At 33.2% G+C, this 24,382-nt stretch overlaps 1 protein-coding gene across 1 annotated transcript; it reads right to left on the reverse strand.

The window, feature by feature from the left end:
- Positions 1–16,324: 16,324 nt before the first annotated feature.
- On the reverse strand, positions 16,325–20,349 carry LOC143910242 (uncharacterized). Its single transcript, XM_077428631.1, has 6 exons — positions 20,189–20,349; positions 19,707–19,829; positions 18,771–18,949; positions 17,959–18,267; positions 17,104–17,308; positions 16,325–17,008 (listed from the first exon to the last, which is right to left on the reverse strand). The coding sequence occupies exons 1-6, from the start codon at positions 20,250–20,252 to the stop codon at positions 16,839–16,841; spliced, it is 1,050 nt and encodes a 349-aa protein (XP_077284757.1). The 5' UTR covers positions 20,253–20,349; the 3' UTR covers positions 16,325–16,838.
- Between the last annotated feature and the right edge of the window lie 4,033 nt (positions 20,350–24,382).

Consider the following 24,382-nt stretch of genomic DNA (forward strand, 5'->3'; position numbering starts at 1 on the left):
GTGAGGTTCTCTGTTATATTTCAATTTCCGAATTGAATTATTACCGTTTGTCTTTTACGATTTTCTACTATCGCGAGTGGACGCGCGCAGAGTGCAACGTGGTACACGAGGTAATTGAGTTAACTCAATCATTGGCTATATTATATTACATATATATATGCATAAGTATATGTATATACCTATATAGGTATACGTTGACCGGCTCTCCCACAACACCGCTTGTCCGCATTATCGAGTCGGGTCATTTGTAACCGAACAATGTCTAATGAATTGGAAACAGTATCGAGGATTCGATCGTGGACGCCTACTACAGCCGACTGGCCCGTTTATCTGCCACGGTGATCGACACACACTATATACAGCAAATTATCATTTAACCTGTTGAGTATCCAAGGTTTTCAGTCGCAGTTTCGCTTTTTCGAATCGAATCTAGGCTAATATCATAACATTTAGAGTTACATACATATGTATGTAGATGTCCATTTGGCTGTTCTAAAATATTCGCAGACATTCGCAAAATAAAGTTCAATTGTCTACTTATTTTTGCTCAATGTTTTGTTTACCATAATTTGACCCGTTCGCACCGAGGGAGTCGTTATTATTTGCATAATTATTTTTATGCATCCTACTTGGCTTGAAGGGTTCCCGGTTTGCCATTGATGATTTAACTCCTAGATTGTGGAGTTTTACCCAGCCCGCATAATTGACATCGATGATCCTATAAAAATGTCTGGTGGCTGCGCTTAATTTTGCGTTTGTTAATTTACTTAAAAAATGCAAGTTCATTTAATATTTTTTTTTTAGTATATATCTATTTATTTAAAAATAGTGCAAATGGAAATTCCTCAATACTTCTTTCTTCAATGCAAGTCGCATCGCTGCGTCTAATTTTAATCCGTCTGGTTGCGATATTTATTTTTTACGAAGGGCAATTCACTGAATGATGTTTCACGGAACACAATTGTGGGAAAAATCGACAATTTTAATAAAGCGATTGTTGCCAAATTCTTTGAATTGACTCGATTCATTGTCAGTGAACAACTTCGAGCGAAATTTTTCAACCATGTTATTTTTAAAATGGTCTTTAAATACTCGGCCATCACTCATTCCCAATAACGCTAATTTAATTGAATGCTGAAAATGGGAAGATATAAAAGAAAGAGTTTTAAAAAATTCAAGTCTTCATGAGTTTTATCAGGTCTCAGATTAAAAGGTTGAATAAAGTCAATTATTTTAATTTTTAAATTTAGAAGTTGTGTTTGTAAACTTTTCTAGGAAAGAAGATAAAACAGAAAAATTGGCATTTTCAACTTCTGACCCAAGGTTTTTCACCGTCCATCAATATCATAATTTCACAAATAAAAGTGCGAAATATTACTCTATAAAGCGTCAGTGACCGCAGTAAAATATTTTCTTGGCCGCACATGAGAACCACTTCAAGAACGTTTCCTTTTTGCATTTATGGTAGAAAACAATGAAAAATAGTTTTAAAATTAAAATTTTCTGCACCGAATAGGTATGTACTATAAAGTAATCTCTATTTACATATGGATTACTTTTCAAGGTGTGTTGTATCCTCTTAAGATGTAAATTTTTAATTGTAGACTGTTTTCTTAAAGAAATTTTTTTAGGCATTTCTTCATATATGCTGTACATAAATACATACATACATATGTATGCTATCACCTATCTTCTTTTGAAAGATATTTATCTTCATTATGATACTTCATCACGCTGGTCAAAAATCTTAAATGCCCTCAGGACTTAAATTTGTTCGATATTATAAACCAAACTTAAAAAAAATCAATCAATTGATATTTTGTTTATAGGGATTTGAAAAGGTACATATTACACATAATAATACTTCATTGATTGCGAGAAAATTGAAAAAAATTACAGATGTACATGAATTAAGTAGAATAAATTCGATGTGTATTGGCAGAATTGTTTGGCGTTGTTCGGGGTGGATAAAAATGATTTTATGAAATTGGACTTTTCCCGAAAACATTGTAAAATCAAGTTAGACAGTATATAAATCATGATAAAATATGTATACCAAATTGGGTAGTGCATACGATATTGATAGCAGAGCTCTGTATACTCGGTAGCTTCGATAATCGGGAATTGGTTATCGAAACTGAAACAGGGATCGGTATCTGGAAATGAAAATGGAGTCCGTATCCGAAACAAAAAGGAATCTCAGGAACCGGAAATGAAATAGGAATCGGTATCCTGAACTGAAAAAGGAATCCAGATCCAGAACTAAAACAGTAATCGGTATCTGGAACTGAAAAAAGAATCGGGATCTGAAACTGAAACACTAATCGGAACTACATAAAACAGTAATCGAGGCTGCCACCCCTAGGTTGCCGCCCTCAGACACGATCGAGCGTCGCTAACTAAAAAAGGAATCCGGAACCGGAACCGGAAATGAAAAAGGAATCGGAATCGAAATCTGAACAGAAAAGAATCCAAATCGATATTGATATCGACGTCATAGAAAATTATATTTTTTTGATAACACGTCACGAATTCCACCAACCCACCAATCACGAATTCCGGCGAGGGGAAATCTTCTGGAAGACACAATCAACGTGTTTAATGCCGGTAGTAGTGTGGGATTTTTACCCACTAAAACCCCTCTCCTCCTCAGCTACCACTCGCCTACTAGTTAAGTATTGCTCAAGGGTGGTAGCCGGGATAGCCATCTAGACTCTAATCACTTTACGAAGTCTGACTTCTGTTCTCTCGGTCGCGTTCTGCCTCTTCTTTCTCCTGCATGATGCATACTGCAAACCTATTGCACGCTGTCCACGCCTCTGCACTCTCAAGCATAGCAGGAATCATGTTAATCGTCGTTAATGGGTTAACACCGAGTACATTTTTTAGAATGGTTCTTTGTGAGTTCCATGTTGGACAATCGAATGCAGTGTGTTCAGCATCGTCGTTTTCTGCACTGCAGTGATGACATCCTGATGTTGCTTTTTTTCCTATCTTGTACAGATAGCTTCCGAAGCAGCCATGTCCCGTTAAAATTTGAGTTAGGTGGAAGCACAGTTCACCATGTTTTCTCCGGCTCCAAACCCTCAGGTCTCTGATGAGTCGATGCGTCCACCGACCCTTAGTTGACGCATCCCATCGAGTCTACCACGAATACATGGTTCTCTCGTTTGCGTCATTTTTCTGCTTCCCTCTGTAGACTGCTATCCGCTCTTCTGCGAGCAGACCGATGGATGGTATGGCTGTTATTGCAAGGATGGCTGCTTCAGATACCGTGCGATATGCAGCAGCAACTCTTAGTGCACTTCTTCGCTGAACTCTAGCCATGTTGAGCCCCGCCTTTTCCGTTCTCATTGCATCCGCCCATATCGGTGCGCCACACAACAAGACCGAGTGGACCACTTGATTGTAAAGTTTTCTTCTGCTATTTTTGGGTCCTCCTATGTTGGGCATCAACCTGGCCAAGTCTTCGGCAACTCCTGCTGCTTTTGGCACCGCCTTTTCTGTATGAACAGTGAAGCGAAGTTTGTCGTCGATCCATACTTCCAGGTATCGGATCGATCTGCTATATTTCACCTCGTGACCGTCGATGAAGAGTTGCGGCGGTATTAACTTCCTTCGTCTGGTGAAGAACACGGCCTCAGTCTTTTGGACTGCTAATTCCAATCCAGCGTCCGACAGCCATCTCCTTACCTACCAACCACACCTTAGATGTATAAAACCTTACAAAGGCTATTCCGAAATTGAATATATATTAGAAAATTACAAAGTCTCTTTCGAAATTGCATATTGGATGTTAAATTTTAGAATATTATATGTATATCTACATACAACATATGCTCCTGGTATTCTAAAAATTGTTTTTTCGAAATCCCCATACTGTTTCACCGATGTTTACCGATTACATATTTACCGACGCTCCGTTTTTATATATGTTTGTATAAACTATATCTTTATATTACTGCTATTTTAAACTTTATTCATAAATGAATAATAAGCGGTGACTTTGTTGAAAGTAATTACGTATTCTGACATGGCGTGCATTATTGGAAAGGTTGTCAAAATTAATTAAGCCACCGGTGTGGGCGGTTCACCTGAATAATCCCCTTGACAAGAGACAACCACCCAGACTATGCATAATATTCTGATGTTTAATCTCGCTCGATTTTGAGAATTCCCTCACTTATATATATACATATGTATGTATGTATGTGTATATACAATATAACAGACTTCCGAAAATACATAGCGTTGAAACGAAATATAATTCAATTCGAATTCGTAAGAGAATTCAACGCGACATGTTAAGTTACCTCGTCACGCATAGAGTGTTTATATTCATTTATTTTCGGATCAATTTATGAATATTTACTATGCGTCGGCCGTATGCACGTCCATTATTTTCAATTATGTGGTTATTTTCTCGGTTATTACCATATGAATGACGCTAAATCGCGAACAGCAGGTCCGCCTCTGCAACGATAAACTCGACGCGAATATATGGCGAGAATTAAAATTTCGTATTGTGTGCATCTGATTAATTTAACGCTTACGATAAACAGCAAACACTCGTTGGAAGTGAACAGTCGATTTTGATTTAGGTTTGAATAAATAGTTTTCATTCAAACACATGTATATTATATTTTTATGGTCGTTGTGCAACGGCAGTTGCGTGTGCAAATTTATTTACAAGCAATATTTGACGTTGACGTTTACGATATATTTTGAAATATTGTATTAAATATATAGCATTGAATTATTATTATTGAGATTTGCTGGATGCAGTTTAGGACGGAGTGAAAAATTAAAATTTTGGATTTCCCACAATGGGCCTAGTGGAAAATTTTCGTTATATCAAAGAAACTTTTTTTTTGAACAGACAATTATTTATTTATTTTATCCTTGTGGATAAAATAAATAAGTAATTGCGTGGATCCAATTTTATATTTTCCCATGATGCTGTTATCAAGGCATTTTAGTGTTAAACTTGGGCATTTACATATAAGTTTTATAGATTAAAATTTTGGAAATGATATTCAAATAGTGGTGACATAATGAGTAGGATGGTTTTTGCCAATTTTATGAGGAACCGTTTCAACAATGAAATCAGATAATTTGGCGAACTTCGATATGAAAACGATCGACTTTGAATGACAAATAACCAAATCTGACCAAACAGCACCAAAGATAGTATTCTAAATAAGTTATTTTCAATGGAACCCGGCAACCTCTCGGTGGTTAGAATCAACCAAGCTTTGTATGCTGCTAAGTCACGGTCGTAGCCAGAGGGGGGGATTGGGGGGCATCATCCCCCCCTAAATTAAAAATAGTACATATTGAGAAAAAGAAACAAAATCAAATTTTTTATTTAATTCAACTGAATTTTTTTTCAATAGACACTTAAAAAAGATTATTTATTATTCGAAATATGATTTATAAACACTTTGTATAAAATTGTATTAATTAATTTATTTGATAATATGGTTTTAAAAAGTCATAGAAATAACGAAAAATTGATTTTTCTAGTCGTATGAATTCATTGGATAACTATTTATTTTCAAATATGCCGAAAAAAATGTACCTAATAATTATATACACGCAAATTCTAGGAATGAAAAAAATTAAAATGTTTCGTATTTTCTTTTGAAAAAAAAAGCGCTTAAGGGGGGGTTGCGCCTCCCTCTTCCCTAAAATAATCCTGGCTACGGTCTTATGCGGACTTGTGTATAAAAACAATTATTTAATGAGTAAACAATTTAATTTTGCAATATTAGTCAAATATACATACATGTGTATGTATGTACATAATTCAATTTAGAGTTCAAATGATTAATTGAAAGACGATTAAATGGGTTGTATATGCTCTTAATTGATTTCGTAGTCGTTTTCACGGTCAAAATTACACAAAAGCAATCTTGTCTAATGCCAATGATGCTGCGAACGAAACGAAAAGGGTTAAGGGTGATCGTTTTTCGCAATCAAATTACAATAATAACGAAAGTGTAAGTAGTTTGCGCTGCTTCGCCTCGAGGGCCGTGAAAACGAGAAGTCGTTAAAGCCGTTACAAATCTTTAACATGCTAATTTTATTACGTACACATCATTTTTTCCTATCGCGTTATTATTATATGTATTAGCATTTCCTCGTTTTTACGAGCGTACATATCTATTCGGTATCGGTTGCATAATCCGCTAAAAACGACGTGTGAAATTGCACAACGGACAATGGTGCCGCAAAAATAATACATACATAATATACATAAACGCAATAAGAGTGGCGGCCGGGGAAATTATACTCGATTAAGAAAACAATAAAAGCTTTCTCTCGAATATTGGCAGTTGTACTTGTATGTACGTAATAGTGTAGGTACGGGTGATATTATCCGGTGGGTATAGTACATAATAAACGAAACCTTCTCGGCCGGTAACGGTTCCGGATATGCGAAATGCGGTAACGTTTAAAATGGCGATCGTTGCGAAAAGCTTAGAGACTGTTTGCGAACACGAGATAATCTTAATAGATCCATAAAAATGTACGTATAGTGAAATTTTCGCTTCGTACGATACCACAAACGTATGCACGTTATCGTTGTGCGAATACTTCGTGTCGTGTCAAGTCGCTTCTTTGGGATCTGAATACCATAAAATGTAATGATTTCATTATGTTATGTAAAATATTGGTCGACGAATAGAGTTGTAAAATTATTCAATACTGTACTATGTACATAAATATATATGTAGAAATAGTACGTACCTACCTACTTATTGTATATAATGTTAGATATGTACATTAATTTTTAATCTTAATATTTAAATTTTAGATTTTTTGCCGGACTTTCGTCTACTAGTACTACGGTGACTCGTAGTACTATGTAGTTCCTATTCGTAGTACTAGTTCTTACTTAATTACAAAAACAAAGCTGTTCATATAATATGATTTTTAAATGCTTTTTATTATACATCACATCACAATACATCTTATATTTATTTTAATAGCTACTGATGTACTGATCATTTTCTATTTTTTATATAATATGGGGCTATTTTTTGTCAATGACATATTATGACTATACCTAGGCGTTGGCTTGGCGCTTTTAAAATAACAATAGACCGCTCTATTACTTTACAAGGCAAGAGAGAAAAATGTATAGTTGAAGACAGCAGTGAACCATTTTTTGTGCAAAAATCATCGACCCAACGCTGATCTTTGATTATGACATCATCATCATCATTCATTGCTGGATGAAGCCTCTCTAACACGTTTCCATTCGTCTCTGGAAAAAACTCCTATCTATCTCATCTCACACATTTTTCTTATTTCATCCACCCATCTCCTCTGTAGTCTTCCTTGCACACTTTTACATTCTATCGGGTACCAGTTTTTCAGCCATCGTCCGTTTTTCTAGCTACGGAACCCACCCAGTGCCATTTAAATTTATTTACTCTCACCATTTCAGCAACCAACTTTGTCATACCCACGTGTTTCTTTCCTCGTTATGTCAAGCGTACAGCGTTTCATACTTCTTTGAGTGCACTGGACCTTATGCAGCATTCTGGCGTTCAGATTCCACACGCATACGTCACCACTGGCAAGGCAAATTGATAGAAGTGGCATTTCAGATTTGAATACGAGGCATCATCTCTCCCAAGCAACTATGTAAATGCGGTGCTTGAGGGCTTTTTCAGAAACTTGGAATGGGACTTGGTAGGTCTCAACATCAACGGTCACCTCTTGAGTCACAATCAATTGGCACACGACATAAGACTAATATAATATTATCTAGTATGTGAGAGAAAAACTTAAAAAAGTACTTAAAATATGCTAAAATTGTAGCTTTTAAATATGTGCATATAATATTAGAATTAAATTTTATTCGTAGGTAGTCAGTTCATTTGTCGATAAAGCCAGTATTTATGTGCTAAAAATAAACCTGCTTATAATGAAATAATATGCATATGTTCTATATTCATTATATATAATAATTTAAAATGAATATAGAACATGAATGAACCTCGCCGTGAAGAGAGCGGTCGCAGGAAGTTCCCATCGGATGCGCAACTTCCTGTTCTCGCTACAAACAAATTGTCTACAAGTACATACCTACATACCTTTAGGCTCGAAACGAGCTCTAAATATTGAAACTACAGCATTAAACGAATGAACACTCGGAAAAGTTTACAAATTTACGAGTATATCCGCGAACGGTGAAGATAATGGCCGTAAAGTCGTAAGTCATAACACTGAAATTGTTCTGTTTCGCTTACAGTAGGAATTTCATCACATTATCCGTTGACCCTGTGATGACCTGCGCAGCTCAATTTTACGATTGCGCAATTTACCCCGTCGATATTGACGTCTCGCCACGAGCCGTCACTCTGCAAAAATTTCCCGGAAAATTGCACTATATAATTTATTGCGTGTGAAATTCACCCCCGATTAAAACGATTGCATCGATGCTAAAATAAATGCACACTCTTACAATAGTTTGCCTATGTATGTACATACTCATAGGTATAGCAACGCAAATACGTACAATTGTTTACTTTGAAATATCTCGTTTTGTCACGTACCGCAAACAGAGGTTTAAATTCATTTTAATTAATTCCTCTTATCTTATCCATTTTCGTAGATGTTCGTATATTTATACATATCTAGATGGTTTTGTATGCAAATTTAATGTACATTTTCAATAGTCAATAAACATATGAGCCGTTATATTTGAAAGTGGCGGAAGTCCAATTTCCAGTTCCAAAAACATTATTTCTGTTTGACTTAATTCACAAATTGTTATCTCTTATTTTTATTCGATAGTCCAGAATCTCGAAAAAGCAGAATACAAATTACAGGCCACCAGTATTTTTAAATACTGTTAGATGCAAATCATTATATTAACTGTTTTGCGAAATATTTCTTGAAATGAAGAAAAGTGGATTTATGCCACTTTCAAATATAAGGGCTCATATGATACTTTGGATTGTTTGAATTTTGATTAAATGTCTCTTATATTCGAAATTATAATGTGTATAATTTAACATTTATCTAATATAAAACTTCAAAAGAGACATTGTAATTATAAATGTAAGGTTTGTTGGGAACATCGAAAACAAATCAAAGTGTCTGTGACGACGATAATGATATCGTTGAATATTATTTTTTTTTCGATTCAAATACATTTAATACAAAAACAAATGAATGTTTACTATAAGATTGTTTTGTCATGTTTAAGCTGTTTATATCACAAATACCGAGCGAAGCCGGGTAAAACCACTAGTGTTTTATATAATTGCAATTAGGGGAGAGTTGTGTACCTATGGACAATTTTCGCTTTTTCACTCATAGCTCAGCAACTTTATTGTTTTATGCAAACTTTTTAATATCATTAGATAGGTTGAATATTCAAGATTAAAATTAAAAAAGAAAAAATAATGATAGCATAACAGTTTTTTATTTTTTGGAAAAATAATAGAGACAAAAAAATTGTCCAAAGGTTCAACACTATGTTGAACCTATGGACAGTGTATGTTGTACCTTTGGACAGATTTGATAATTTATACAAAGTAAACTAATTCTTCCAATGTTGAAATTCTCAAGGTCTACATTAAATTCCAACTGTGATTTGAGTCTCCCAGACTGGCCTACCACTCGAGGAGGAGGCAATTTCCCAGAAATTTCCTCTTGACAAATATTATAAATTTTGTCATCGACCACGAGAAATCTGTTTGTCGATATTTTCTTGTAATACTTAATTTCAATATCATTTTCGATTGGATTATTTATAACTTCAGCAACATAATACTTGAAAGTCTTTTTGGTTGTTAATTTCACAAGAACCTCTAACCTTAACCTCTGGACGCGTCCAGAGGTACAACCAAATAAATGTCCAAAGGTACAACAAAACGAAATATTCAACGAATATTAAAATACACTTTTTTGTGGTTACGTTTTAACACAGATATCGTCGTTACCAAATAGTTAAATAACCACTATACAAAACTAAATGCATATCTTGAAAAAACAAACAGTTCGTTGGTAAATATTTATTTTTGGGTCCCAAATAACGAAATTCTCGAAAAAACTCGAATCTGGCAGCGCTTGGCACCAAAAGGTGGATTGAATGTTGCCAATATTCGATGTTCATAATTCCCTAGAACATTGTGTAGCAAAAATATTTTCCCCGACCGAAATAAAGTCATTGTTCACAGGTGCATTCGTCCATAGGTACACCACTCTCCCCTACATACAAATGTACATATATACAAAATCGGGTGACACAACTACATACATACCTAGTTGATTTCAATACTCTTTTTGTATAGGATTGATTGGCAAATTTTATTTTTATTTATTATTTAATTTGTCCGAATTTGGTTCAAATTATCACAGTGGCAATAATTATATGGTTATTATAGGGTAATTTCATATTTCCATATAAAAATTTAATATTCAAAACGAAAACAAAACGAGGGATTAAAAAATGTTACTGGGAATTTTAGGGTTGTGGCGTATCTGCTAATGGCCGCAGTAATGTTGCGGTTAAATTCAATTTGCACTCCAGAATTAACGTCTCTTTGTTGTCGTTATTGTCGGTTTACCTTTTGCGATTTCTTTCAAAACTGACCACAGTCCTATGCTAGTAAACAGCCTGGGGCGACAATGCAAACAAACCCTTTGAATTTCGAACGTTCGACCCTTGGATTGATGAAGTTTGCTTTGGCTTTCGGTCATTGTTTGTATCTAATCCTGTGTTTGAGTTTACTTCTGCCACAAACTACCGAAATGTATTTCGGTTGATTTTAGATTTCATTTTATATAATTTCTGATTCGAGAATTATTATAGTAAGTAATACATTTGATTATATACGCTTATGGATATTGTTCGAAGGTATAATTTCTTCTGTGTTGATACTGTGAGGTCGCTTTGTTCTCATGTGTTGTTATCATTATGTTAATGCTAATGCAATTGCAGTGCAATTATAAACGCATCAGCGTTTGCGGAACAAAAGAACGCGCGCTTCCATAATGCGATGAAATTTTCACGGGGAAGTGCTTTTTACATTATTCCATCGAATGGGAATATATGCATATACGTATAATTTAGATTATTTACAGTGTGTGATATGAATTCATAATATTTTCCACACAATTCAAGTTTTTGTTTGACATTAATCGCACTAGTGAATGATTACAATGCGTATTTTCTACCATGGAGTGTTTATGTTTTAGTTCAATCGTAATTAAACCATTAGCCAGTGAATACAAATGATTCATTCGGTGACTTTTTTTGTGTAAAATTATTACATTTTCACGAGTTGTTCGTAACGTAATTAAATGACGAGTTTCCTGATCGTCGGAAATATGGGTAATTTGTACGAAAACATTTAGAAATGCCTATTGCAATTAGACATCTCATTATCAAATCAAATCGAAGAGAAGACGTAGGTATGTGAAAATGTATGTGAAAATGATAAAATATGGATCGTCTTATGTGCAAGCTTATATTAACCAGCCGCGTGGACTAGTGGTTAGCATATATGCTATCGAACAAAGGGGTCACGGGTTCAAGTCCCACTGGTTGCTGCTGGTCAGACCTCTGTTTCTGATCCATGTCAATCGTTTCCTATCAGAGTTTGCTAATTTATCTGATTTTCATTGAAACAGTTCCAACAAATTACCAACCTTTACATATTTCTCGCAATTTTCAAGTTTTCAGCTTCTCGAATTTTATATGATGATTCGTATAAAAATGCTGCAAATTTGTCCATACATTATTAGTTATCAGCATCTTGAAATTTGATGATTTATTTAAAAAAAAATACTCAAAAAATGTATGTTCATCAAAAATGTGTCAAAATTTATCTTGTGATGCATTTGCAAAATTAATCTAAAAATTTTGTATCGATGTTTGTAATTGGCCAGGAAAGTGCATTGGGTTAGGCCTTCTTGGTATATACATATGTATGTATGTATGTATATTATTTGCAATGATATTTTTTAATACATAAAAGTTAAATTGTTTTCTTTCTGTGCCATGGAAAAATGTATGAACAGGATTAGCAGTCCGGAAATCTAAATATATTACATGCATATTTGGATGCATTTATCCTGGTATTTGAATGCAGTTCATTCAGACTGCAATCTTCCCGGTTTCTCTATCGGTTTGTCAATGATATTCAAAAGGAACGTGCCTGAATAGGAAAGTTCTATTGGATTCGTGATACGAATTCTGAATCCGTATGTACATATGTATGTATTATGTATATTTGATATAATATAATTTTCCTTAAGGCGAATCTCAAACAACTAGCTTATTCAAATTTTTCGAACAAAATAAAGAAAAGGAAAAACATTTTTCACTCGAACAAAATCCAATATCTCAATGCTAAAAAGCTTCCATCAACCGGAATCATCGAAGATTTTTTTTCTCTCTAAAAGTATACGCTGCGACAGAGTGTCTGTCAAAAGCTAAACGCTCTCTTTTGTGAAGAGTATTTTTTTTTAGGATCTCTTTTTATCGTCCACCATTAGCTACTATTCAGCATTTTTCCCTCGGTCGCCCTTCGCTCACTACCCCGTGAATACCTCGAGCGAAAAACGATACGTACACTCGCAGATAAAAAAGGGTTTTTTAAATAAAAAATACGTATAATATATAAAAGTATCTTTTTGAGATAAGTTTTCAATGTTTTTTCAACGTACTTTGGTTGGTACGAACCAATTTAAGCTTATAAGCAATTCGAGAAACTTTTCATATCATCTTGCAACCAATAAAACTTTGTAACTAATTAAGTCTATATGTACGTATATACATACATACATATAAGGCTGTACAATATAATGTTTAAAATCCCCTTCAACTCACGTACATGTGTAATATTTTGCACTATTCTCACATCAATCATTAGTTACGATGTGTTATGATATTAAAATGTGCAAGATGTACATATGTATATACTTTTTCGAGTCCCTTAACGAGCCCTGCATTACATCTCTAGATGCATTCTCGACTTGAACCGAGTGGTCGTGTGTGCCATTTCTTTGTTAATCGTTTTCTGTCAATTAATCTCTCTCCGTAATTGATAATTCTCAAAATGGATGTAGCAGATTTATTACCATACATACGGCTAGGTCGTCATCCATCATCTCCGCGTATATTATATCAAGCTAATGCGCTCTGTGATGGACGTGCAAAATGGTATACCATTGAAAATTACATAAATAGTGTTATCATCTTCGTATTAATGTACCAGGGCATGTATGTATACATATGTATGCACCTATACATATGGATAATATTATGTTTGTTTTTGTTGGGTATAGTCAGTTAAGTTATTACAGTACATATATGGGGTTGTTTATTGCGTTTTAAAATAACATTTTGTTGATTGGAAAAATGTCCCTAGGCGATGCGATGCGGTGTCTATTGGATTATGAACGATTAATTAATTCAATTTGGTTTCCATTAGATTTTCCTAGTTTTCCGCTCCGATTACGCCTTTGCTTATTCGATTAATTTCTAATTTACCAAATATATTTTAGGTACATATATTATTTTGTGTGATAAAATCTGGATTGATAAATATTTACAATAGATTTTTATATATGTATATACATAGGAATATAGCACTATACTTGAGTATTTAATGTTTATTTACTTTATAACAGAAGATAATAAAATAAAATAAAACAATCAATAAGAAGAAGATGCATGAATTGAAAAGAGAAGTTTACATATACATACATATTTTTTTTTTATTTTTTATTTTTACATATATACCAGGAAGGCCTTACAGGAAAATCCCAATGCGCCTTCCTGGCCAATTACAAATACAAATGCAGCATTTTTTTTATTATAAGTCGTTGAATTGCGAGACACTGAAAAAACTCGCAAATTAACGAGACATCTATGAATTGTACATAAATTTTTATTGTACATCCATAAAAATTTCAAATAGTGGTGACATAGTAGGTAGGAAGGATTTTTAGCCATTTTTTTTTCCGGGAACCGTTTCAACAATGAAATCAGAGAAAATTGGCAAACTCTGATAGGAAACGATCAACCTGGAGTCACAAATCCAGGTCTGACCAACAGCATATTCTGAAAAATTCATTTTCATTCAGGGATAGAACCCGGCACCTTCTTGACGGTAAGCAGAAGCTTAACGTCCGAGCTATGCTACATATATGTGTTACAGTCAAAGTACATTTCGTTCATTCATGAACATACTAGTTTGTTCATTCACAAACCAATCTGGCCAGTATAGTGTACGCAAAAGAACAAATGAACAAACGAATCAGTGTGTTCATGCACAAAATATTAAATATAAATTTAAGTATTTTAGCTCGTATTTCCCAACCTCTATGTATGTTTACTTACCTTGGTTTGCAATATTTTAAAAATTAACGGTAACGGGAATTGTAGCCACGTTACAATGTAGTTTTCATAGGATTTTTCTTTTAAATATTTGACGTTTTGACATCTCTAAGGTTTTTAAAGCTCAAAAATTTTGACAGTTAAAAGTTTCATGCGACACCTAGTAAGTATATTTAAATATAGCTTTCGATTGGTACCACTAAAACTAAAACGTATATGAATAAACTAGTATGTTCATAAACGAACCGGAGTGAACAATTGGACTGTAACATATGTGCATATAAATTCAGGTATTTCTGAATTTTTAATGACGAAGGCCAAATAGGAATATTTTAAGTCCTCAGTGATCTGGGAGATTATGACTGGGTTGCTTCCAGTGCAACATCTGTGGTATTAAACTTGTATATATATAAATTTATATATTATAAATTTTTGAAATCATATTCAAATAGTGGTGACATAATTGGGTAGGATGTTTGTTGCCAATTTGATGAAGGAACCATTTCAAAAATGAAATCAGATAAATTGGCAAACTCTGATAGGAAGCAATTGACTTGGAGTCACAAATATCCAAGTCTGACCAGCAACACTACAGATTATACTCAGAATATATTATTTTCAATCGAGATCAGCTCACGGGATTGAACCCGGCAATTTCTTGGTGCTTAGCATCAATGCAACCACCGAGCCATTTTATTATGTAAATTAAAAGCAGAATCAATGTAAAAAATAAATTCAATATGTGGCGAGAAAAATCATGAAAAATTGTTGTCAATCAATTATGTACTTTCAATTGCATAATCCACTTCGCCAAATCTTGCATTTTAAGCAAAAACTATCGGTATGAGTAGGTTTTGAAGCCAGTGTTACGTTTCTCACGAGCGGTGTTTTGTTCGATTCGGTCACTGCTAATAAACCGGGTCGTTTCTTCGCATAGTGTTAATAAAACACTTTTGATTCAAAGAAGCATTACAGTAATGGAGACGATCCATTGTCTGCGATTTTTATAGAATCACTCGTTCAGAACGTGTTTGACTCCTCGTCTGGAACAATTCCATAACAATTCTCGCCAAATTAATTACCAAAAGTGTCGAGATAACTTCCGAACGACCCACGACCCGCGCGCACAAATCCAATCGAGCACAATAACAAAAGAGCGAATGCGAATTCACCATTCGTAAAAGTGTTTAGAGACACGCGAAAATCTCACCACACTTTGTCCACTGTCCTGAATTGGAAATACTGTTGCAAAAATAATTAGTTTATAATTGCACTAACGACCGTTGGTTAGCATAAGTCACGACAATGAAAGTCTTTTTTGACGAAATCGAATTGTGCATATGTAGTTTAGAATTTCCCACGTGTCATTATGACTTGGTACACTTGACGCAACGTCGCAGTTGAACATTTCGCACTTTTCAATCATTAATAGTGGCACTCAGAATTCAGAAGGTGAATACGTGATGGTTTTTTTTTTCGTTCCTTTCACTCGACGTCTCAGACGACACGGTCTCAGGTGAATAAGTAATTAAAGGAGAGTGTAAGGCGTCCTTTTACTCCACGTGTCGCATAAAAAATGCATGTCTGCATAGACCTACGCTTTTTCTTCCCCTTTGTTTTTCTAGGTTGATCCTTGTACCACCCCTGGGGCATTTGCACTTCTTCTACTGCGACGATGAGATGCCATAGTATTAACGTTTCGTGCATCATACGTGTATTCGATATCGGATATGCAATTGTGTTCGAGTTCAATGGGCTTTGCACTACGTATAGGAAGATGTAAATGATTTTAGACTAATTCTTATTGGAATTTCATTATTTGGAAGGGTGAAATAAGGGTTGTAAATGGATATGATATTGGGCAATAATGTTGGGCGTCGTAATGGCGTCAGTCGTTGTCATAGACGACGCCAATGTGGCTGAGAATCATATCCACTTAATAAAACTTCAAAGTAGACAAAAATAGACATTATAATGTCTCCTTTTTTTGTTGAAATGTGTATAATATACTGTATAAGAAGGTGATATATTATTTGTAGTATATGATAGTTTATATATGCTTGCGAATTATTTTTAACTTAGAAATGAAAAGGCAGGAACTTGTCTAAAATTTCCAATACCTTAAACAGTGTTAGTATGTAAATTTGGATGCTATCAAATTTTCCAAAATTTTAGCAACTGGTTTTTTATAGCGTTGTGGGAACAAGAGAAGTTGTACCGTATGTTACGTGCTGCTGAAACTAAAGCCATAAAGCATACTTCTTGTATTATATTATATGTATGTACGTAGATATTTAAGATTCCTATCTTAACGTAAAAATATTTATGTGCTTCGTTAATTTAAGCCAATATGTTTCTACATACGTATATCACATATCTTAGCCAATGATTCTCAAAAATTTTCAATTAAAAATTTCTATTTTGTCTTTAATTGTAATATTCACATTTTGATTATAAAGCTTTAAAATTATGGCAGTTTGACGTTGATTACTGCTATTCCACTTAGTGTGTTATTTTTTGTGGCTTCCAATGAAAACAAAAGGAAACTGTTTTGTTCCATTATATTATCCGGAAGTGAAGATGCAAATATTTCAACTTTATTTCCATTCTGACTGTAATTGAAATATGCAGCTTGTTCTGAAAACAGTAATGAAAATAATATTAATCGAACATTGTTTTGGTATTATTATACATAAATGCATAGTAATAGATACACATGTATGTTAAATCACCTCCAACAAGTTTAAATTCGACATTTTCATCAAATCCTTCAGTTAAAACTATTTTTTCGTCAAATACCAATTTTCCATGAGAGAAATTTGCTCTATAGAAAGGCATAGAAAAAGATGGGGTTACAAGATTAAGTATCACAGATTCAGAATCGACTTTTATGGTAGCATGAGTGGTATATGGTAAATCACCAGTTTCATCTTTGTCCTACAAAAAACAATTACCCCAAAATGATTTTCTTTGTTAAAATATTCATTATATAAAAATAATAACTATATTTTCTAAAAATGTAATAAGGTAACTGTACGCATCTTTGTCAGTGACCCAGTCAATATCAAATTCTATTGAAATTGTTTTAATTATCAATGCATTGACACCTGGATTGTTTATGTTTAAGCTATCTACATTGTATATTACAATAAGTAGTAGGTAGTGGGAGTTTCTGCATTTAAAGAGTTAGAATTTCCAAAAAATGTTCTGAAAATGGTTCCGATTTCAATATTTTGAGATCATTTCAATGGCTTTGCTCAATGGCAAGTTTCAAAAAATCAAAATAAAATGCTTCAAATTGAGTCACAAAAAAATAAATCGTATGTACATGTATAATGTACATACATACATATATGATAATGAGATTTTTTTTAAATTTTTCCATTAATAGATTACTAGAAAATTAATGATATTCTCCAACGAAATATATGATATTATCCAAAAAAAGTTGATATTCTCCAACGAAATTTGTCATAATCTGATGAAGACTGAGACCGCTACCTTATATACATACATAAATACATAATAGTGAAAAATATTATTATTGAACAATCTAAAATAATAAAATACATATGTATATACAATACCATTGCTGTTATTTTAACTATAATCGGTTCATCGATACTATGCAACACTTTGGTTGTCACTAATTTAAACTTGTGTATTTTCTTGTTATCTTTGATACCATCATATATGATATCAAAATATTCATTTGGTTCTATAGAAATGATTATTTCGGTATTTGTCAAATCCACGTCTTTGACTAGAATCTTCCCAAATATAGGTACAATGGGTAAACCAATCCCCAAAGGAGTGATTATTGAGATATTATAATTGTTGTCGGGTAAGAACACGGGTTCGTGATTATTAGTATCAGTTATATCGTGCATCACAATCTGAAAACAGCGATTTTTTAATAATCTGTCAATTATAATCATATGAAATCATTTTACATATGTATATGAACGTACAGATATTGTAATTTCACAGATAAATAACAATTAAAAAATGAAAACAAGATAATTCCTCATTGACATAATTATAGTGATAAATACATTGAATTATAAATAGAAAGAGGACATTGTAATCACATCAAATTTAACATATGACCCGTTATAATTGAAAGTGGCATAAGTCCACTTTTCTTCTTTTTGAGAAATATCCCGGGTAACATTAAATTTAATATTTTGCGTTTAAGAATATTTAAAAATAATGGTGGCCTGTAATACGTTTATTCTGCTTTTCTGAGGTTTTGGACATCGAATTAAAATGAGTGATAACAATTTGTGAATTAAGTCAAAGAGAAATAGTGTTTTTGGAACTGAAAATTGGACTTCCACCACTTTCAAATATAACGACCCAATTATTTGAAAATTAATATATGTATTATAATAAATACCAGCGTTCTACTCGATTTTATGCATCTGAAATTTAAGGCAATTCTTATTTTTGATACTGTTTCGTGTTCTTCGAATTCGATAAAATGGAGGTCATTTAGTGAAATAATTAATTCTTCATCTTTGATTTCAGCCTTAATATAGTCAAACTTCAAATTTGATATATCACGTAAGTCCATTGCTGAAATTTTATGGCATCGATTGATTAAAAATGATCTACGTATGTTTATATTTTCATAAATTACTTAGTATTTCAAATAAATTACATATAACCATAATTTAATGGAAGTAAATTCACAAATTCATGATACTTGTTGACTATGTATGTATTTTTAGATCTTGTTTTTGTGATATAGGAAATATATGTAATATAAATTATACATATTGTATACATATGTGCGCTATCTAAATGTGCATCGCCGATAATTCAACACAATTAATCTTATCATTCTGAAAAATCGTATTTTTTAAATAAATCCCAAACGTTATCATTTATTTATCAGTCGGAAATGATACATCCACCTTTCAATTATATGTATGTATATGTTTTCACCTTTTTAGATTACACGTACATATGTATATCTCGAAAATTTTACTGAAACTTTATAAAATTATCACGTAAAGATGCAGTGAACTTCAAATATGGATATACATATTATATTTTTAATTTAAAATATAACTTTCGCTTTTTTTCTAAAAACCACCACAAACTGACATCTAAAAATTGTGGATAAAATTACATAAGAAATTTGATGAAGGTGAAAGTTCATTTTTGATTAAGTTTGGAAGAAATGTGTATAAGCTTCCTCTCGATTGCACTTTGTCGCCTTTCGGACATCTCAGTAATGTACATATATAAAGTCACCGGTTATTCATAAATGCTTTTATTATGATAAATAGGTACAGAAGCCAAATATTTAAGATATTTTTAAACTTACAGATTATATTTGTAGTTTTTCCTCTAAAAGTTATTCCATTTTGAAAATCTTTAATGCGTATAATAAATTCCGAGTTCCATGCGCTGTCTTTCACGCCTTCAATTGCGCATAAATTCGTTTCTCCTATAATATATAAGTTCATATTCGTTAAATAAAATATTATATTATAGAAGGAAAGGTAAAAGCGTTATTATTAAAATTTGAATAATTGAAGACAGCTGTTATGTACTTAAAAAAAATTATTAAGGTAAATTTTCGATTGATGTAGTCGGTTAATGGTTAGAGACAGTAACCGTTGTATATGCAAAAAATGTACATATATAATGTAGATCACATTTGTGATCTACATATATAATGTAGATCACAAAGCAATAAAAATTTGGTATTTAAATAGCATTAACACTGGTGTCTTGTTTTAATTGTGTAAGTTATGTATAAGAAAACGTTACAACCAATTTAATTATCATAAATGAAGTACTCACCTGAAACAAATATCGCCGGTACTAAAACTATGATTAACCAGTAAAAGGACATGATAGTGTTCATTTTTTATTTGAATCAATTTCACACTTCCAGTTTAATTAGATCGTTTTGCAGTGTTGCGATGATCGAGTACGATTGATGACTGTATGTATGTACATATGTATGTATGTACTCTATATCGCAAAGATATAAAAATAAAGTAAAATTTGATAATGACGCACAAATACACAAATACAGATACAGGCTATGTGAACGTTCTCGATACACATTCAAGTTTCTGCCCGGGTCGACCCGGGACAGAAATTCCCGGGAATTCACGGAATTTTTGATTTCCTGCGTCCCGGGAATTCTTATTATACATATATTATAGTCGATACTACTTTCGATTCACAGATTCAAAATAGAAAAATAGGAAAAGTCCCACTTTCAGTTTCTTCATTTTTTTATTCATCTTTTTACATGATATTGATTAAAAGATTGCTTACTGATAATTTTTTTCATGTGAAACACACGAGTGATCTTTATGTACGTACATATTATTTTATCCGTATATAGTCTTTTGTATTCCTCGTTGTCTTTGATATTTTTTTCCACATTGTTCCTTTGACTCGCAAAAAAATGGAAAGAAAGCTTTTATTGCATCGCCCATTCGTGTATTTAAAAAATGAAACGAAAATCTTTATCCAAGTGTAATTCTTGTATATGTGTCTACAAAGAATGTAATAATCCGGATGATAAAATAACAAATAAGCGAGAGAGCTTTTATGCGGTCTCACCGCAATAAATAACCAGTAAAGACACTTTTACCTTTGCGCAAAAACTGGAGAGGGTGTGATATATGCGTGTCGGTGGCTTAAACCTCTAAGGGTCCGGCGAATGCAAGAGGGGTGGAGAGCTAGACTATGTATGTATGTAGACCAGACCGTCTTTAGATAAAGCAGAGATAGGAATCTGGTACAAGATTTATACGAACCGCACCAAATTGCATACATTGTAGCCCGGTTGATAAATGTTACCGATTTCTACCCCCTAAAAAATAAAAATAATAATAAAAGCACTGAGTCGGACAAGATTTTCGATTTCCTCTATTTTCGCCTCGGATACTATACTATAGGTACATTATATGTAAGTATAGTACAAATGCACTGAAGCAGGGACGTGCAAATCGAGTCACGCGTATTATAAGTACAATTTCAAATTTGATAGTTGTATTACAATTTCAAACTTGATAGTTTATCTGCTCGGACATGTGACTATGAAATATCAGAAATATCAGATGGTCAAGGACTGATGCCACTTAATATACGTTAAATGTTATCACTGTATGCAGTATAAAGTTCTGTGTATACATATTATATTATGAAACAGTAAGAGATTTGAGTCTGATTTATCAGATAAATATACCTTTCATTGTTATCGTGGCTTTGTTTGTATAATGTATGCATAAAAAACAGTCAAAACTAAAGTCTTATGACCACTATTGATTGGCCTCCCATATAATGCATGTGTATTAAATATTGAACTGAAATCAAAGGGGTGATAAATATTTTGATTAAAAAAACATTTCATCGTCATAAATTACAGCTATTCACCATCAGCTGCTGGATGAAGGCCTCTCCAAAACGCTTCCACTCGTCTTTTGCGCAACTCTCATCGATCTCACCCCACACATTTTCCAAACAAAATTTTTGTAGCTCTTTAAATATCAAAAAATTTTGAGATGCTGTTAACTCAAACTCTGTGAAAAATATGACAGAATTGCAAATTTGTTGGAACTGTTTCCAATGAAATCAGATAAATTTGCAAACTCTGAAAGGAATCGATCGACCTTGGAGTTACATGTTCATGGTCTGGCCAGCAGCATAGCCAGGAATAGAATCCATGACCACACAATTGGAAGCATTACACGCTAAGCTATGTTGTTGGTTATTATGCTATTATGCCGAGTATTTCATATATATTTGAGTATCCAAATGAAAATTTTATCTTTAGACCATTTTTTTTAGCATTTTTTGTTCTGCAAGTGATTTTATGATGTTGACATGGAGAACATGGCCCTAATATGTATAATATATTATACTTAATAAGTTTTGCGATCCCTGCACTACATAGATACATACCAGACTAGCAAGCAATTTCCTCCCTACGGATCTCGATCAGACGCAGCTCCCAATGAAGCTCCGGACATTAGGTGGAAATTGCCGAACGAGGATTTTCCTACCGGAAAGTAGTGTTCGACTATGGCTAATCCAACTATATTCGTGCCAATTTTCCACGAATCCATTTTCAGTTTTGGAGTATTTTTTCACACATCTCCTCCCACAAAAGAGACCGTCGTTGGAAGAATGCGGGAGTTTCACGACCCAGCCTCGTGTGTACCTTAGACCCGACCGGTGTGGTGCCAAGATTGCTTCACTTTTGCGCTTTCCTCCCCGTGAGCGAGATACTTTGAATGTTTAAAATCCAATTTAAACTATGTCTGGCCTGCGGAACCCACATGCCAAGCGAGATAAAGTGAAATTCCCTAACTGAGACATGTATACGTATATTCAGCGAGACTTGGATAACTTTGACATGCATTTATAAACATTCGTAAATGTGTCCTTTATGTTCATGTGAAATCCACTCCGCTTTATCGTAACGAACGCGCTCATCGTACGGAAATGGTACCATTCTCTAGCTAAGACCCAGTCCTTTGTAGTTTTTTCATTGAAAATTCAAACAAAACTGTATAGTCTACTTTTATTTTATATTATTTGATATATTAAAGCTGTGATTTTTGGGTTTCAATAAGAAGTGAAATCGCAATTTAATTATGAAAATCATTTTTGAGTAATTACAAGTATTACACACCAGAATATAATATGTACAATGAATTACATACATATGTATACAGGTTGACCCAAAGGTGCAGTAGACTAGGCACATACCTACATATGTAGTTTACTGCACGGGTGGCATAGCCGAGGATCGCGCTATGAAGCGCCCTCAATTTTTCTTTTTTTTATTATAAAATTGAAAAAAAAATGGTTGTCTTTGGACTTATAAAATATTTTATATTCAATTTATGAAAAAATTTACATATATTCAACTTAATTTTTCTACGCGAAGTAACAATACTGACTATAAAATACTATAATTTACGAATAACACAGGGATTCGACTGTCAAATATTAACGATTCACGAATAAAACTTCGGTATAAACGGTCATATAGAATTTTACATATTTTAATAAAATGCTGCTGAAACGTGACGTTAAACGAAATATATTTTATTAATATATGTAGGCCAGGAAAGCCTAACAAGGTAAACCCCAATGCGCTTTCCTGGCCAATTACAAACAATTATACAGTGACAGATCCAGGAATTTCTCAAGGGAGATATAAAAAAGCATATAAAACAGGGTTTCTAACTGAAAAGTAAAAAAAGAATACATTTTAAAAAAATATATCTAAATTTATATGAAAAATTCGAAACGGTTTAAAAATTATAAAATTCAGATATTAATAAAAAATAAGTGACGGTTTAGTTTAATACGAATTCAAATTTATAAAAATTATGTCAGATAATAATATTACTCTGTGGGTTCTCCCGAACTTACATATATTCACGTGGGTAGCCATTCTATATCGTTATATAGCGTTTGATGAAAGAGACCAATAATTTCGAAAATGTGCGAATTTGAAAATTCTGATATGGGGGGGTGCGATTTCGCCCATCGCCCTCCCCCCCCTTTGGCCCGTCCCTGATATTAATATAATATATTTTAAATAAAATTACTGTTTAAAAATATTAAAGCAAATGTATATAGGTATATACAAAGCCTTTGAATAGCTTCTTTTTTAGATTTGCAATCTTGCAACCAGTGACTATAATTTAATTCAATACTGTACATATACTCGTATGTATATGCATATTTTAAGTAGTATTTTTTCTTTTGTTAAATGAAATATAACGATATAGTAATAATGTAATTTAAAAACCACCGCTGTTTTTAAGTAGGCAGAAATAAAAGAATGAGACAAAGAAAATTAGCTGCGGTCATGCGCGAATAAAAAAGCGCACCAGCGACTTGTTCGTTTGCCAAAGCAATCAAGCCGATGGGAAAATGTAAGGTTTCTCTTCAAAATCGTATTATGCTAAGTAACTGTTTAATATTTGACCCACATAAATTCATAATAAGATTACTTTT

Source organism: Arctopsyche grandis, chromosome 4 (genome assembly GCF_051622035.1).
Source record: "Arctopsyche grandis isolate Sample6627 chromosome 4, ASM5162203v2, whole genome shotgun sequence".
Classification (NCBI taxonomy): Eukaryota; Metazoa; Arthropoda; class Insecta; order Trichoptera; family Hydropsychidae; genus Arctopsyche; species Arctopsyche grandis.